Below are 18,262 nucleotides of genomic sequence, written 5' to 3'. Positions count from 1 at the left end.
TATCCATTAGAATGTGGGTTCAATCCCCAGCCTTGGGGTTAAGGATACGGTATTGTCGTGAGCTATGGTGTAGGTCACAGATGCGGCTCGGATTCTGTGTTGCTGTGGCTGTGGTGTACGCTGGCAGCTGCAGCTCTCATTCAACCCCTAGTCTGGGAATTTTTATATGCTGCAGGTTGGGTCCCCCCCCAAATTAAATGTAACATATATCTACATATACATACCTATATACTATGCATGTTAACTTTTTTTTTTTTTTTGGTCTTTTTAGGACTGCATGTGGAAGTTCCCAGGCTAGGGGTCGAATTGGAGCTGCAGCTGCCGGCCTATGCCATAGCCACAGCAACACGGAATCCAAGCAACATCTGTGATCTACAGCACAGCTCACAGCAATGCTGGATTCTTAACCCACTGAGTGAGGCTGAGAATTGAACCTGCATCCTCATGGATACTAATGGGGTTCTTTACCCACTGATCCATGATGGGAACTCCCCATGTTAACTTTTTAATCAAAAATAGGATCTATAACTTGCTGTTTTCCATAATAATATATTATGGATATCACTACTTGTCAATAGGTATAGATTTATTTCATCCTTTTAAACTACTTTTGGTGTTTCATTGTTGATATATCAATATTTTTCCATAAACCCCCAACATATGAACATTTGGGTTGTTTTCAATTTTCTGCTATTATAAAAAGTTTTAATGCAGATTCCTGCACATACATCTTTGGGCATTTTTTGGATTATTTTCTTAAGCTAATTTCCTGGAAGTGGGAGTCCCCATCGTGGCGCAGTGGTTAACAAATCCGACTAGGAACCATGAGGTTGCGGGTTCCGTCCCTGGCCTTGCTCAGTGGGTTAACGATCCGGCGTTGCCGTGAGCTGTGGTGTAGGTCGCAGACGCGGCTTGGATCCCGCGTTGCTGTGGCTCTGGTGTAGGCCGGTGGCTACAGCTCCGATTGGACCCCTAGCCCGGGAACCTCCATATGCCGCGGGAGTGACCCAAAGAAATAGCAAAAAGACAAAAAAAAAAAAGATAATTTCCTGGAAGTGGAAATGCTGTGTTGAATAGTATGAGTTTTTATTTTATTTTAAAAGTATTTATTTAAATTAATTAATTAATTATGGCCACCCCCATGGCATACAGAAGTTCCTGGGCCAGGGATTGGACCCGTGCCACAGCAGTGACAACATCAGACCCTTAACTCCTGAATTTTTATATTTATCTATTACATTTACTTATTCCTGCATATTGACAGATATCAATCCAAAAGAGTTAATCAATTCACATTCCTATTACAGCAGCTAGAGCTCAGAGCAGGGAATACCTGGTCCAATCTCAAGTTCTCATGTTGTCACTGCAGTGGCTTGGGTCACTGTTGTGCTACCTGTTCAGTCCTCAGCCTGGGAACTTGCACATGCTGTGGATCTGGCCAAAAAATAAATAAATAATCTACAGGGAGCCAGGGTCCATGGGGGGTTCAGGGTTGGATCCCCCCTCTGCTTTGCCTTGTTTCTACCTGCCCTCTCCAACACTAAGCATCACTGACATAGTTAACCTTTGCCAAATAGAATTACACTTTGCCTTTAAAAAGAAAAAAAAAACAGCTATTATTTACTTATTGAAACGATTTCGTAGTCCATTTCCTGGTTCTGCAGGAAACAGGAACAGTGACTACGAGGAGTGTTCTCTCAGAGATCATGGAAGAAGAATGAAAAATATTACTTAAAATCCTCCAACAAGATCTTGATTGTATCTTAGATACATTAACATTTTGAAGGCTAATTTCTGAGACTATTACAGATCCCCTGAAGAAAAGTCTGAAGCTGTTCATTTTGGTACATAAGGGAGAAGTGAGCTGTCAGCTTTTTCTCAACTGTTTATTAAGTACTTTTTCAGAATCAGCTACCATTTGGGCCTTAAATCATGGTAAGTTGAATTTATACACTTTTTGGGGGTGAGAGGGAGGAGGCAGATTTCCTGAAAAAAGAAAATTATCACCTTTTAATTTGTCTTTCTTCTGAAGATAATTTTTACTGAAATATGATTCAAGTGTCTAGGATTTAAAAAGCAGGGAGTGATATATTTTATTGCTTTAGGGGATTGATAATTTTTGTTCAGACTATCCAAAACTTGCAGTTGTTTTAGTGCTAAAATAAAGTGCTTATTATTCTGCAGTGACATGCTGAAATACTCATAGTTGGAAAGATACTCCTGTTGGAGTTCTCATTGTGGCACGGTGGAAGTGAATCTGACTAGTATCCATGAGGATGCAGGTTCCATCCCTGGCCTTGCTCAGTGGGTTAAGAATCTGGCATTGCCATGAGCTGTGGTGTAGACCAGCAGCTGTAGCTCCAATTTGATTCCTAGCCTGGGAACTTCCATGTGCTTCAGCTTCAGCCCTAAAAAGCAAAAAGGAAAGAGAGAGAGAAAAAAAAAAAAAAAGAAAGAAAGAAAGAAAGAAAAAAGGGAGGAAACTACTGTTAATGATGACTCATTGGGGTTTTTTTTCAAGTAAGTGAATTCATGACCAAAAGCTGCATATTTTCAGTTAGTACAGTCATTTTGAAAAGATAGAAAAAATAAGGAAGTTCTCTTTTGAGCAAGGCAGAAATGTGATCTGATTTTTTTCAGTGGGAGAAAGTTCTGACAGTTGACTTGTTGCCCTTTATATAGGAAGTGATAGGTATTCCTATTATCCAGTGAAATAAAGAAGAGAGATGATGCTCTGAGGTCATGGAAACTCTGTTTACTATAAAATTTATTATTTTTGAAAAAATATCCCCCAAACTTTCTTGTTCTTTTCAGAAATTTTAAAACATAAGAAGATAGAATCACCTCAATCTAGGGGGGGAAGATATTTTTAAATTTTTCCTGGAGAGAAACAGTCTGAGAATCCTGAGATCACCATGTCCTTCAAAGAGAAGGAACACTTGGATTTGGAAACCTCTGAGTCGTTCACAGACAAGAAAACTGCTTGTCCAAGAGTCTCTGCTTGGTCCTCAAAGGAAAACAACCCACCAAAGTCCACAGCACCACAATTGGTTGAGAATGTTGAATATGAATTTCTAGCAACTAGAAATACTGAGTATTTACAGGATGGATGGAGATATGAAGAGCCAGATGATTCTTTATACTTAGGAAAAGAGGAATATCTAGAATCTTTTGGATACTCTGAAGATGTAGAAACCACCGTGGAAGAGGAGGCTTATGATGACACAGAGTGCCTTGTCTATTATGGGGAAGAGGACTCTATGTATTCAGAAACCGTAGAGTTCTCTGATGAACAACATTCTGAAGATTCAGAAACTGGCGTGTTATTAGAGAAGGAAGAGGAGAAAAGTGCGGCAGGTATGGGAATGATGTATGAATAGTTACCCAGGCAACAACTTATTTTTAGGTTGCCATGACAATGGGGAGAGGGGCTGAGGAAGGGCACAAGGTATCAGCAGACAAGCAGCTGCTCAGAAATTCCTTGTACCCCTCTAATTTGGAATCTCCTCCGAGGTGGGTTGGAAAACCCAGGACTGAGAAATGGTGGAAGCTAAAGTAAATATTGGGAGTTTCCGCTGTGGCACAGTTGGTTAGCGATTGGGGCTTGTCTCTATGGAGGCACCAGTTTGATCCCTGGCCCAGGGCATTGGGTTAAGAATCCAACATTGCTGCAGCTGTGGTATAGGTCCCAGATCCAGCTCGGATTCAGTCCCTGTCCCAGGAACTTCCATAGGCATAGGGAACTTCCACAGGGGTGGCTGAAAATGAAAAACAAAGTAAATATTGACTATCAATTTATTGTTTTCTGCAGTCACCTCCATCATACATATCAGAAGTTGCTAACCACTAATTTTAGCTTTTACCTTCTTTTCCTCAGATTAAGACTTTTTAAAATTGGGAGTTCCCATTGTGGCTCAGTGGTTCACGAATCCAACTAGGAACCATGAGGTCAAGGGTTCGATCCCTGGCCTTGCTCAGTGGGTTGAGGATCCAGCATTGCCGTGAGCTGTGGTGTAGGTCTCAGGTGTGGCTCTGATCCCATGTTGCTGTGGCTCTGGTGTAGCCTGATAGCTACAGCTCTGATTAGGCCCCTAGCCTGGGAACCTCCATGTGCCATGGGTATGGCCCTAGAAAAGGCAAAAAGACCAAAAAAAATAAATAAAACTTTTAGAAATTATTAAGCTCCTTTGTGACCAAAGGAATGTGGGGATTATGGACCTAACTACTGAAGTGGAAATGGGGAGGGGTTTGTGGTAAATGAGTAAGATCCCAAAATATTGTTGCTTGGCTTGATCGAGTCCAAATATTGCTGTTTTGATGAGGAAAATTATACTAGTATTTGAATTTGAATATATCTTAATGAAAATTCAAAATATGAGAAATGCTTAATTTGGAGAGATATTGTCTGGGAAAAAAAATCAAATTCTGAGTAGAGAAGGGGAAGATAATTACCAACTCACATTCAGTCCAAATGCTGGGGATTCATTATCCAGTTATGGGTTGGAAAAGAATAACTTCATGCTGACTCAACTTCTCCCTCACCTTCTTACCTAGTATAAGCAACTTTCAGACCCTCCAAGGATTTCTTAGAGTTACTTTTGTTGTTCTTGAAATGCATAATTTTCCTCAGTTCTATTGTTTCTTCTAGGCTATTTTTATAGGGAGTCCAAGAAGCTTAGGCTAACTTGCTATCCATCAGGAGCAGAAAATGCTCTCTGATTTCCTTTCTCTATACAGAGTACTCTGTCTGTATTCCCAAGAAGTGGCTAGAAGATAAATTAGAAAATGAGTTCAGGAGAAATTAGGCACATGTAAATTCCTTTTTTTTTTTTTCTCTCTTTAGGGCCACACTTTTGGCATACCTATGCCACAGCCACAGCAATGCAGAATGCTTAGCCTACTGAGCGAGGCCAGGGATCGAACCTGAATCCTTGTGAATACTAGTTGGGTTTGTAACCTGCAGAGCCACAATGAGAACTCCCAGTACATATAAATTCTGAGACAACTTTAATGAAAATAAAATCTTCCACTTCTCCGAACTTTAGCAAGAGTTAACATTTAATAAGTAAATCAGTATCAACCTAGAGAATTCTTCATACAGGTGTGTAATGAAGCATTAACAAGTTTTTTCACAGCTGCATACAAACATTAGCCAAAAAAAATTGGAAAACCTAAATGATCATTGGTAGAGAGTCGATCAATAAATTAATGGTTCATCCAAACCATGGATTAGCTAAAATGAATGAAGAAAAAAAATTTAAAAAATGAACTAAGTATGTCTCTATATATACTGACTTGGAAGAATTTGCAAGGAATATATTGAGTGAAAAGAAGCTGAAGAATCATTTGGTATAATATCATTTATAAAATAAAATAGCAGCCATTAAATCACACTGTGTATTTCTATATATGCAAGCATACTTATGTACTTGCACAGAAAAAGTGTGGAAGGAAACATATCATATTGACATATCTCTTAGAAGGAGAATAGAATTGGCAGAGTAGTGAAAGGAAACTTTCACTTGTATTGTTTCATCTTTTTTTTTTCAATGAAAATGTCAATTACTTATTTAATTTTAAAAGTCAGTGAAGAAGCTCAGATGCTGAACATGGCCTTCACTATCTTATTTCCTGCAGAAAGAAAAAAGGTGTTTGAAGATGTCCTGGCCTGTTTGAACCTGGATCGGAGCAGAAAACTTCTGCCGGATTTCGTTAAACAATTTTCCTTAGACCGAGGATGTGGGTGGGTACCTAACACTATGGGTGACTTAGCCTGGAATTTCCTGATGAAAGTTCAAGCACTGGATATGACAGCCAGAGATTCAATCCTTAGACACAAGATTCTGGGTAATGAGAGCGAAGAGGAATTTCTAACTGGAATAGAGAATTTGGAAATCAGAGAAACAGAAACCATTAATCCCCTTGATGTCCTGTGTGCCTCTATGCTGTGTTCAGACAGCTCTTTGCAACGCGAAGTCATGTCAAACATGTATCAATGCCAGTTTGCTCTTCCCCTGCTACTGCCAGATGCAGAAAACAACAAGAGCATTTTAATGCTGGGTGCCATGAAGGACATTGTGACGGAGCAGTCAACACAGCCTTCAGGAGGTCCTACGGAGGGTACAGAAAAGCTTCTGACTCTCATGAAGATGCCCGTCATCTCTTTTGTGCGTCTAGGATACTGTAGCTTCTCCAAGTCCAGAATCCTCAACACACTGCTCAGCCCTGCCCACCTGAAATCACACAAAGTCTTTCTCCATCAGGATTTGCCTGTTCTAGTGCTTCCCCGGCAGATCTCTGATGGTCTGGTTGAAATAACCTGGTGTTTTCCTGATAGCGATGGTTTAAAGGAAAACTCCAGTTTTTTCCAGAAGCCTGTTGCTGTGGCCAACCTTCGCGGAGATCTAAAAAGTTTTTGGACACAGTTTGGTTTCTTGATGGAAGTTTCCTCAGCTGTGTTTTTTTTCACTGACAGCCTAGGTGAGAAGGAATGGAATCTACTGATGTTTTTAGGAGAAGCTGCTATTGAAAGATGCTACTTTGTCCTCAGTCCCCAGGCCAAGGAGAGTGAAGAGGCTCAGATTTTCCAGAGGATCCTGAACTTGAAACCAACACAGCTGCTGTTTTGGGAGGAGGAGGAAGCTGAAGAGAAAGGGAGGAACATGGAGGGCCTTCAAGCTGCCCTCCAGGAAGTGATGGCTGCTTCACTCAGGTGTGTGTCTGTAGAGGACATGGCCTCCCTGGCCAGGGAGTTGGGGATCCAGGTAGACCAAGACTTTGAAAACATTCAGGGGATTCAAATTTCCCCTAGTGAAGACTTAGCTGGAATAACTGAAGATGAAGGACAACAAAGATACAGTCAGCCAAAAAGCTCATCTGAAAGCCCTGCTGAGACATCCAGAAGAGAGCCTGGAGCTGGAGGTGAGATCAACCAGAATCTTCAGAATTTCCACACCCCCCCAGTATTCATGTTTCATTCAAAAAACCCCTGTCCTTTACCAACCAGAACCGGAGGTCACTTTAACCCTGTTTCTTTGAAAGCCCCCTGGGTCATGGGTTCCCACTTTTGGACAGAGCAGAGGCCTCAGTGGTTCTATCCTTTGCCCTTTCAGAATACAAAGGCCTGTAGTCCAGGTAAAAATTTGGGGATTCAATACTTCCAACCCCAGAGACTTTATTCAGGTGAAAGGTTTATGAAATTTTCAAGAAAACTTCGGGGATGTCATGCAGGTAGAACTTTTGGGAGGCCACCAAGACCCAGGTGTGCACAGGCCTGGCCTGAGAGACCACAGGTCAAATATTCCACATATAAACCATCCCAACCTGTGTTCCCTCAACCCAAGCACACTCAGACAAAACCCGCCCAGTCCCAGTCCACTCCAGCTCAATGTTCTCTATCCAGACCTACTCAGCCCAAGCTGTACAAGCCCCAGTCCCACCAACCTAAGCCTTCTCAGCCCCAGTCCTCCCAACATAAGCCTTCTCAACCCGAGCCCTCCCAAGCTAAGCCCTCCTCATCCAAACCCACTCAGCCCAAGCTGTACAGGCCCCAGTCCCACCAACCTAAGCCTTCTCAGCCCCAGTCCTCCCAAGCTAAGCCCTCTCCATCCAAACCTACTCAGCCCAATTCATTCAAGCCCCAGTCCTCCCAGTCAAAGCCTTCTCAGCCCCAGTCCTCCCAAGCTAAGCCCTCTCCATCCAAACCCACTCAGCCCAAGCCATATAAGCCCCAGTCCTCCCAAGCTAAGCCTTCTCAGCCCAGATGTACTCAACCCAAGTCATCTCACACCAGTCCTTCACAGGCTAAGGCATATTCCCCAAGAGCAGGGCCCAAGAGTGTAGGGAAGCATTAAAGTTCTTATTCTAGAGACCTATGAAATGTATCCTTTGCCCAGGCCTTTCCTACATATAACAACCTGAAGAAGAGTGGCAGAGAGAGTAAGGTATTGTTAGCATGACACAGAAAACAAGATATGCACAGCCATATCTGCAAGAATTATGTCCCTAAAAAATACAAAAAGAATAAAGAATAGACTCAAGCAGTAAGTAAATGAATTGAATCAAACCTTGAGCATCGGGTGGTATATAACCTGACTCCAGGGAATGGGGGCTATAAGATGATTTCACTTGGAGAAGAGTGAGGATGAAGCCTCTGATGGCAAAGTGACCATAAAACAGGGTACATGTTGCCTCAGTTTTGCAAGAAAAGTTGCCCTAGATGTCGGCTGCTCTAGAGGTGTCTTGGTCAAAAATTTTTTGTTCAATATCAGATGCTAAGCAGATAATCCTGTTTGTTTGGAATGTTTAAATCAACTTGCTTGTGATAGTAACCCCAAATTGCTTGGATGATAAAACTCATTTGACCCTTACATATAGAAATAATGAATTAACAACCAATAAAATTAATTATTTTGCATTAACTTCAGAAATGATCTGTGTATGTTTTATATTTAATTTAATTTAATTTAATTAATTTATTTGTTTTTTAGGGCTGTACCTGCGGCATATGGAAGTTCCCAGGCTAGGGACAATTGGAGCTATAGCTGCGGGCTTACACCACAGCCACAGCAACATCAGATCTGAGCCACGTTTACAAACTACACCACACTTCTCGGCAATGCCAGATCTTAACACACTGAACAAGGCCAGGGGTCAAACCTGCAATCTCATGTTCTTAGTCAGATTCCTTTCCGATGTTCCACGATGGGAACTCCTGTTTTATATTTTAAATATTTGTAGTTGTTAAGATCATTTGGCTAATTGGAGGATCTATATTAGCCTCATGACTCCAACTTAAAATGTATAATTGAATTTTTAATTTTTTTTCGTTTTTCTTTTTAAGGATATACCTGCGGCATATGGAAGTTCCCAGGCTAGGGGTCAAATCGGAGCCACCGCTGCTGGCCTACACCGCAGCCATAGCAACACCAGATCTGAGCCACATCTGCAACCTATGCTGTAGCTCGAGGCAATGCCAGGATCCTTTAACCTACTGAGCAAAGCCAGGGATGGAACTCAGTTCTTAACCCACTAAGCCACAATGGGAACTCCAAATTTTAATTTTAGAGTTGTGAGTTTTTCTTTTTAAGTTGAAAAGATTAAGATAGGTTCATAAAGTTTGTAAAGAGCATTGAAATATTTAAGAGAACTTGAGATTCACAGTTTACAATTTTAATTTCTTAGAGTAATTGTTGAAAACATTTGGTTCTGTTCTGCTAGTTAGAAGCATTAAGTTGAAGGAATATTAAATGTAAAATATTTAAGTGAAATTGAATTAACTAAGTTTGTGATAGACACCAACCATTAATTAAAAAAAAACGCTTTAAAGGAAGATGTTAAAATCCACTAAACTTAGGGAGTTCCCATCGTGAATCAGTGGAAACGAATCTGACTAGTATCCATGAGGATGCAGGTTCCATCCCTGGCGTTGCTCAGTGGATTAGGGATCCGGTGCTGCTGTGAGCTGTGGTGTAGGTCTCAAACACGGCTTGGATCCTGCGTTGCTGTGACTATGTAGGCTGGCAGCTGCAGCTCCAATTGGACCCCCCGGGAACCTCCATATGCCACGGGTGCAGCCCTAAAAAGACAAAAAATAAAAATTCACTAGATTTAGAAATAAAGTCAGATATGTAAATTTAAGAGCCTTGTGTTTTTAATTTGTAACTTTATAAAGTTAATATTAGTTTTAAGTCCTTAAAGTAACCCAAAGTTGTATTTTCTAGGTTAAAAAAAAAAAAAACAAAATTTTTTCAAAGACTTACACTAAAATGTTGTTAACAAATAGATGAGAGGAGTCCCCTAGTAGCTCAGTGGGTTAAGGATCTGGCATTGTCACTGCTATGGCTCCAGTCACTGCTGTGGCACAGGTTCAATCTCTGGTCCAGGAACTCTGGCATGTCATGGGCACAGACAAAACAAAGTATAAGCTTCTTATACATGGTTCTGAAAATGCAGAAATAGACAAACAGAGGAACATAAATGTAATTCATAATCTCAAGACTCAAAGTAACTAGTAATGTAGTCCTCTAACTCACTAAATTACATTTTCATAGCTTTTTTTTTTTGCCCCCTGCCTTTGGCATGTGGAAATTCCCAGGCCAGGGATCGTCATACCCACCCCACTGTAGTGACAATGCTGAATCCTTAACTAGTTAGGCCACCAGCACACTCCATTTTCATGTATTTTTTTTTTTTTTTGCTTACAAGGCAGCACTCCATTACATTTTTGAGTATGTACCAGGGTTGAATGTGGGAAAGTTAAATGCAGCGTAAGGAACAGGCAGTATAAACAGCATGAAGAAGAAGAAAAAAAACAGCACATAAAACCCAAGAATGTCAGAGGCCCAGAAAAGGAAGTCTCCAGATGGCACCCCAGAACAAACATCAAGCATTAATCCCTGGAGTTCTTTTGTGGCACAGCAGGTTCAAAGTCCAGTGTTGTCACTGCAGTGGCCCTGATTGCTGTTGTGGCACAGGTGTGATCCCTGGCCAAGGAACTTCCACATGCCATGGGGTGGGGAAAAAAAAAAGGTTCATCCCTATCATCTTTTTTTTCTTTTCTCTTTTTTTCTTTTTAGGACTGCACCCTCAGCATATGGAAGTTTTCTGGGCTAGGGGTCAAATTGGAGCTGCTGCTGCATATCTGTACCACAGCCACACCAGATCTGAGCCGCATCCATGAACTACGATGCAGCTTGTGGCAATGCTGGATAGTTAACCCACTAAGCAAGACCAGGGATTGAACTTGCATCTTCATGGATACTAGCAGGGTTCTTAATCCACTGAGCCACAACTCTGATCATCCCTATAATCTTAATCAAAATTTTTTGCTACTTATTATAGGATATATAAATTATTTTAGGGATGGGGAGGGGTGGTAGTTGCCTGGATTGAAGATTTTTGAATGGTGTTGCAATAAAGAGAGGATTTCAGATTATCTACTTTTTTCTTTTTTTTCTTTTTAGGGCCACACCCCTGGCATATGGAGATTCCCAGGCTAGGGGTCAGTTGGGAGCTACAGCTGCTGACCTATGCCACAGCCAGAGCAACTCGGAATCTGAGCTGCATCTGCAACCTACAACACAGCTCACGGCAACACGGTATCCCCGACCCAGGGGATACTAGTTGATCGAGGCCAGGGATCTAACCTGAATCCTCATAGATGCTAGTCAGATTTGTTTCCTCTGTGCCACAACGGGAACTCCAATTATCTACTCTTTTATTACAATCTTTTGCTTTTTAGGGATGCACCCGCAGCATATGGAAGTTCCCAGGCTAGGGGTCAAATCGGAGCTACAGCTGCTGGCCTACTCCACAGGCACAGCAACACGGATTTCAAGCCATATCTGCAACCTACACCACTCATGGCAACACTGGATCCCCAACCAAATGAGCAAGGGCAGGGATCGAACCCTCAGCCTCATGGACACTAGTCAGATTCATTTCCTCTGAGCCATGATGGGGAACTCCCCATCTACTCTTTCAAATAAGATAAAGTTGCTATTGTGATTTGGGTATTGCCTGCTCATGACCCTAAATTACACAGGAGGGCTATAAAGTTTTCTGTTATTCTATAATGGAAATATAAAATAGATTGTCCCATTTGTTTGTTTTTTGCCACACCCATGACATACGGAATTTCCTGGGCCAGGAATCGGATTTGAGCCTAGCTGAAGCGGCAGCCTATACCAAAGTGGGATCCTTAACCCACTGTGGTGGGCTGGGGATTGAACCCGTGCTATGGCAGAGACAATGTTGGACCCTAACCTGCTGCACCACAGTAAGAACTCCAAAACAGACTACCTGTTTAATCCAAGGTATTAGAATTCTTCACACCCTTATGGCTAATTTCCTTAAATTTTAAGGCAGCAATTTTGTAATTTGAGTGTGTGTAAAAATCACCTGGGGCAGTTGTTAAATTTGCCTGTGGTCGGGGCTTTCCACAGAGACTCTGACTCAGTAGGTCTGGGGTAGGTCTAAAGAACAGCCTCTTAACAGGAACTCTCACCAAGGCAGAAGATCCTGGGGACACTTTCTGAAAAGCCCAGATACAGCCTGGGCTGTAAACCTGTTTTCTGGTGCTCAGAGAAAGATATTTTCATCTGGGCCATGAATCTGGGCTGGCACAATTTCCCTTCACTACCATTCTTATGAAACTCACTATTCCTCTTCTGTTGGAAAATTGGGCACTGAAAAGCTGGTGTAAGGTAAAAATGAGGTAAAAGCTTTTAGCTCTTTAAGACCAGGGCTGTTCTACCTAAAGCTTTCTGTATAGAACACTCATTTTGCCTGCAAGTTGTATCCAATTAAATTTAAAAGACATCCTTTTATTTTTCAAAATGTGCTGCTTTCTCTTTGTTCCTTGGCTAAGATTTGGTTTTTGGCTCAAGCTTCAATGTCATAGGTATATGTAACATCATTCTGTCACTAATAGGAGACAACTTTACTAGTGATTAATGCACTGTAATTTTTGGCTCGTGTCCTATTTTACACCCCCACATCTCTAAGCCTTGCAGACTAGATCAGTTTCTCTGGGAGGCATAGGCAGAGAAAAGAGAGAATAGACGATACTGAGATGTTGTGCATGTCCTCTGAAGGGTCTCTGCTCCCTATCTCCAGTCCTGGGTAAACCCCCACCCCTACCCCTAGGCCCCAGGGTGAGCCATAAACCCAAAGAGAGATTTGAATACCGCATGCCTTAGTATCTGTCCCACTTCCCATAATTGGATTGGGTGAAGGGATGAGGCAAGAGAGGAGGAAATACTATTAAGGGCAGGAGTTCCTGTTGTGGCACAGCTGAAATGAATCCGACCAGTATCCATGAGAATGCCGGTTCAATCCCTGGCCTCCTTCAGTGGGTTAAGAATATAGCCTTGCTGTGGCTGTGATGTAGGCCGGCAACTGTAGCTCTGATTCTACCCCTAGCCTGGGAACTTCTATGTGCCACTGGTGCGGCCCTAAAAAGCTAAAAACAAAAACAAAAACATATATATATATATATATCATCCCATCAAACAGTAGCCTGCATAGTGGGGACAGAGTGACAAAGGCAGCTTGAGGAGGAGCAGCATTTAAGGGACAGCAGAGCATCAGTGAAGTTTACGGAGGAGGAAGAGCACTGGATGGCAAAGAGCCAAAAGGAGTGCCTGGAAGCGCTGGTTGGGGTGTTTCAAGAGGACAGCAGAGACTGTCTTGGATATTTTATCAAATTAGGGCTAATTTCCTGACTTTTAGACTAGACACACTTTTGCTGATTTCAAGATAAGGGATAAGGTGAAATTTTCAGAAACTAAGTGATAAAACTGTTAGACTAAGCTTATTCTTGTTGCTTCCTTCTTCTGCACAAACATATTAAAATTACGCAAACACTAACCGTATTGTCTCAGTCCTGGGCAGCCTGCGGTGTGCGGCTCCAGGATCCTGCTGTGAGGAGAGTAGCTGGCAAACAGCGCTCTGCTGCACTCCTTGGGGAACCACACTCTTGGCAGGCTGCGCTGAGCCAGATTCAGTATAGGGAGGTGGGGGGCGGTACCAGAGCTGGGCCAGGCCTTACCACCAGTGGGGCCCCAACCAGGCAATCTTGGCTCTGAGGCTCCTTGTTGGCCCCGCTGAGGCTTTCTCCCAGCTGAGCAGCACTGGAGTTTGAGGCGCTCCCTCCCCAAGTGCCCCTCCCTTCTCTCCTTTCACAGCCCTCAGACCTTCAGGCAGCAGGAGGCTCCCCCGCCCACTCCTGCCCCGCCCCCGCCTTTCCTTGTCACAGACTTTTCGTCTGCTTCCTGGAGGACCTGCTCTGCCACAAATTATTTGTGAAAATGTTTCTTCTTTTCAACATCTGAGCAGTCTTGGACACACTTACTTCTCTCCCCTGCACTTTGTGAGAAAGCAGACCCAGGGAACCTTCTCCATAACCCAGAGGCTGCTTCAAAAAGGGAGCAATGCTTTGTTTTTTAAAATAATCTCCTTTAGGATGGGCATTAATTTTGGGTATGGAGAGTTTTTCTTTTTGGCCACATCTGCGGCATATGGAAGTTCCTAGGCTAGGGGTCATATCAGAGCTGCAGCTGTGGGCCTATGCCACAGCCACCAAAATGCCAGATTCAGCTTGTGGCAATGCTGGATCCTCAACCCACTGAATAATGCCAGGGACTGAATCTGCATCCTCATGGATACCAGTTGGTTTCTCAACCCGTGGAGCTACCATGGGAACTCCTGGAGAGGTTTTTTAACAAGAGTTTTGCACAACTGCATATTTCATCTGATGCCATGTGTCAACGAGCACTCTTCCTTGCTTAATGACAATACAGAATCATTCATAATTTGCTATTCTCATAGTCTTTTTTTTTTTTTTTCCTTTTTAGAGCCATACCTGCGGCATATGGAGGTTCCCAGGCTAGAGGTCTAATCAGAGCTACAGCTGCTGGCCTACACCACAGCCACAGCAACATCAGATCCGAGCCACCTCTGTGAACTACACCACAATTCATGGCAATGCCAACTCCTTAACCCACTGAGTGAGGCCAAGGATCAAATCCGCAACCTCGTGGTTAACTAGTTGGATTCGTTTCTGCTGCATCACAACAGGAACTCCTCATCTAATTGTTAATTCAGTATTTCCATAACATACCTGATAGAGCCTTAAACTTATGAGCAAAAAAGGACTCCTCCCAAACTTGCAGCCCCTTTCCATCCATAGCTTCCTCCCCCAATTATAATAATGCCAAAACCTAAGACTTCTGGCTGTCTGTCTTCCCTCCACCTCCCTCCATCCCAAATCACCAAGTCTTGGCAATTTTATCTCCATAGTATTCTGAGTCCATCCACTTCTCTAAGGTCTCCACTACCCCTAGTCCATCTAAGCCATCATCATCTCCTACATGGACTACTGCAATAGTGTTCTACCTGCCCTCTGCTTCCACTACTGCCCTGCAACTCATTCTCTGCATTTCAGCCATGGTGAAGAGTGTGTGTATACAAGTAACAACTTTTTATTTTATTTCATTGTTTTCTTTTTTTAGCACCACACCTGAAGCCTATGGAGGTTCCCAGGCTAGGGGTCAAATCGGAGCTATAGCTGCCAGCCTACACCACAACCACAGCAACGCAGGATCTGAGCTACATCTGTGATCCACTGAGCAAGGCCAGGGATCGAACCTGCGTCCTCACGGATACTAGTCAGATTCCTTTCTGCTGAGCCATAATGGGAACTCTATACATGACAATTTTAAAACATATACACATAACCTACGATGGAAAAGAATCTGAAAAAGAATATATGTACATATATGCATGAATAATGACTCACTTTGCTGTATACTTGAAACTAACAAAACATTGTGAATTAACTATACTTCAATTAAGAGAAAAACCCTATGTACACAAATAGGATAGTATCACAAACCCTCTTAATCTCATCACAGCAATTCCAGAAATAATAATAATAATTATTATTTTTTTAGTGCTGCACCTACAGCATATGAAAGTTCCCAGGCCTGGGGTCATATCAGGGTTGCAGTTGCCAGCCTACAGCTCAGGGCAACACCAGATCCCTAACCCACTGAGTGGGGCCAGGGATCGAACCTGCATCCTCATGGATACTAGTCAGGGTCATTAACCACTGAGCCATGATGGGAACTCCAATTCCAGAAATTATTAACAATTTGTCAATCTAGTTTTATTTAGCTCCCCACCTCAATGTTTTTCTTTAAAAAATATATCATTTGAAAACAAATTTAAGGGGTTCCCATTGTGGCTCATTGGGTTAAGGATGCAATGTAATCTCTGTGAGGATGCAGTTTTGAGCCCTGGCCTAACTCAGTGGGTTAAGAATCCATCATTGCTGCAAACTGTGGTGTAGGTTGCAGATGCAGCTCAGATCCAGTGTTGCCATGGCTGTGGCATAGGCCAGCAAATGCAGCTCCAATTCCGCCCCTAACCTGGGAACTTCCATATGTAACATAAAAAGAAAAAAAAAAAAGGAAGAAAAGAAAAAAACCGCACAACCCCCAAAACAAATTTAAGAGGCCATATTATTTCAGCCATGAAAATTTCAGTCACTATCTCTAATAGAGGATTTTAATTTTTTTATTTTTTTGCTTTTTATTATACTGCCATCTTCTGGATCTTCTGAATGCAAACACATCAATGACAATATAGACATTTAAAACCAGATCTCTGCAACTCTCTAATCTGTGGTTGACCTGTTAAACTTTGTATAATTATTTCTTTTATTAATTGGGAAAGTTCTTTAACAACTTAATACATATCAAATATGAAAGCTAAAATATACATGTATTCCAGGATCGATTGTGTTTGTAGGGGATGGAGGCAAACATAAAATTGTTAAAATTTACAGAGTTTCTGTTGTGACTCAGCAGGTTAAGAAACTGACATAGGGTCCATGAGGGTACGAGTTTGATCTCCAGCTCTGTTCAGTGGGTTAAGGATATGGTATTACCTCAAGCTATGGTGTAGTTTTATTTTTTAAAGTTTTATTGAATTATAGTTGGTTTACAATGTTGTGATAATTTCTGCTGCACAACAAAGTAGGCCATTAATTCCAACCTCTTCCAATGACAGTTTTTAAGATTAATGTTAATAGAGGTGTTGGCTAGAAAAGCATTTCCATTGGTGGTGAGAGTATAAATTATCATAGTTCATTTGGGAAGGCAATTTGATTGCATATGTAAAAAATAAAAATAAAATATCTTTAACTTTTGATCCAGTAAATTTACTTTAGGAATTCCTCCTACATCATTCTTTTTTTTTTTTTTAAATGGCTGCACCTGCAGCATATGGAAATTTCCAGGCCAGAGACTGAGTCAGAGCCACAGCTGTGACCTGCGCTGCAGCTATGGCAATGCCAGATCCTTAATCCACTGTGCTGGGCCGGGGATTGAACCCATGCCTCCACATAGACCTGAGCTGCTGCAGTTGGAGTCTTTAACCCATTGTTCTACAGTGGGAACTCCCATATATTTTGGTTAATATATGCAAAGATGTATGTACCTTTGCAGAAGATGTATAATCTCACATTGTTTATAAAGGACTATAAAAAACCCCAGAATGCTTAACTAAATGATGCCACTACACATGTGCAATGTGGTTCTACGAAGGTGCTTAAAAATAACGGTATAGGAGTTCCCATAGTGGCTCAGTGGTTAACACACCTGACTAGTATCCATGAGGACATGGGTTCAATCCCTGGCCTCACTCAGTGGATTAAGGATCTGGCATTGCCATGAGTTGTGGTGTAGGTCACAGACGTGGCTCAGATCCCTAGTTGCTGTGGCAGTGGCCTAGGCCAGCGGCTACAGCTCTGATTCGACCCCTAGCCTGGGAAACTCCATATGCTGCAGGTGCGGCCCTAAAAAGACAAAATAATAATAATAATAATAATGGTATAGGTCTAAATATGTAGATAATAATACATAACAATAACTGATGTCATGAGCTTTAAAAAAATATTTTGGCCTAGAACTGGAAAGTACAAATTAAGTACTCTTTCATATTTTTTTACCAACAGATATTTATATAGAAAAAGCTACATTTGGCTTTCTGCCACTAGAAGATAATTTGAGTGTAAGTTATATTTTGTGGTTTCTACTCAAGAAGAATATAAATTAACAGGAAGAAAAACTGTTAAAAAAAAAGTGCTCTGTGAAATTCATACCATGAATCCAAACTAACAGTGCAATGTCTTTTTACTTACCTTTATTATTTAATAACAAAATAGTGACTAGTCACAGTAATCATGTGACTCTTCTATGTGGTATGTGCTTAGCATGTGAGAAGTCAGTTGATTTTCTATGACTCTGGAATGACAGTGTCAAGGCACAGCAGTAACAGTGCCAGATCCTTAACCACCAGGCCACCAGGGAACTCCTATTTCTTGTCTTTCTGAGAATAGCCAGCCATTCTGACCAGTGTGAGGTGATAAGTAGGGTAGTTTTTCTTTCATAACTCATGCTCTCATTTTCTTTTCTTTTTTCTTTTTCTTTTTTTTTTTTTTTTGGTCTTTTAGGGCCATACGTGCAGAAGATGGAAGTTCCCAGGCTAGCGGTTGAATCAGAGCTGCAGCTGCCGGCCTACATCACAGCCATAGCAACACAGGATCCGAGCCACTTTGCCCACAGCTCCTGGCAATGCCGGATCCTTATCCCACTGAACGAAGCCAGGGATTGAACCCATATCCTCATGGATCCTAGTCAGGCTTGTTAACCACTGAGCCACTAAGGGAACTCCAATGACTTTTTAATTTTTAAAT

General features: G+C 41.9%; 1 protein-coding gene across 1 annotated transcript; it reads left to right on the top strand.

Moving 5' to 3' along the window:
• The first annotated feature begins 1,202 nt into the window (after positions 1-1,202).
• On the top strand, positions 1,203-8,429 carry CARD6 (caspase recruitment domain family member 6). Its single transcript, XM_047766500.1, has 3 exons — positions 1,203-1,935; positions 2,815-3,357; positions 5,638-8,429. The coding sequence occupies exons 2-3, from the start codon at positions 2,916-2,918 to the stop codon at positions 7,851-7,853; spliced, it is 2,658 nt and encodes an 885-aa protein (XP_047622456.1). The 5' UTR covers positions 1,203-1,935; positions 2,815-2,915; the 3' UTR covers positions 7,854-8,429.
• Positions 8,430-18,262: the final 9,833 nt, after the last annotated feature.

The sequence above is a fragment of the Phacochoerus africanus genome, chromosome 1 (assembly GCF_016906955.1).
Source record: "Phacochoerus africanus isolate WHEZ1 chromosome 1, ROS_Pafr_v1, whole genome shotgun sequence".
Lineage (NCBI taxonomy): Eukaryota > Metazoa > Chordata > Mammalia > Artiodactyla > Suidae > Phacochoerus > Phacochoerus africanus.
Note: the sequence above shows the minus strand (reverse complement) of the source record. Positions and strands in the feature narration are given on the sequence as shown.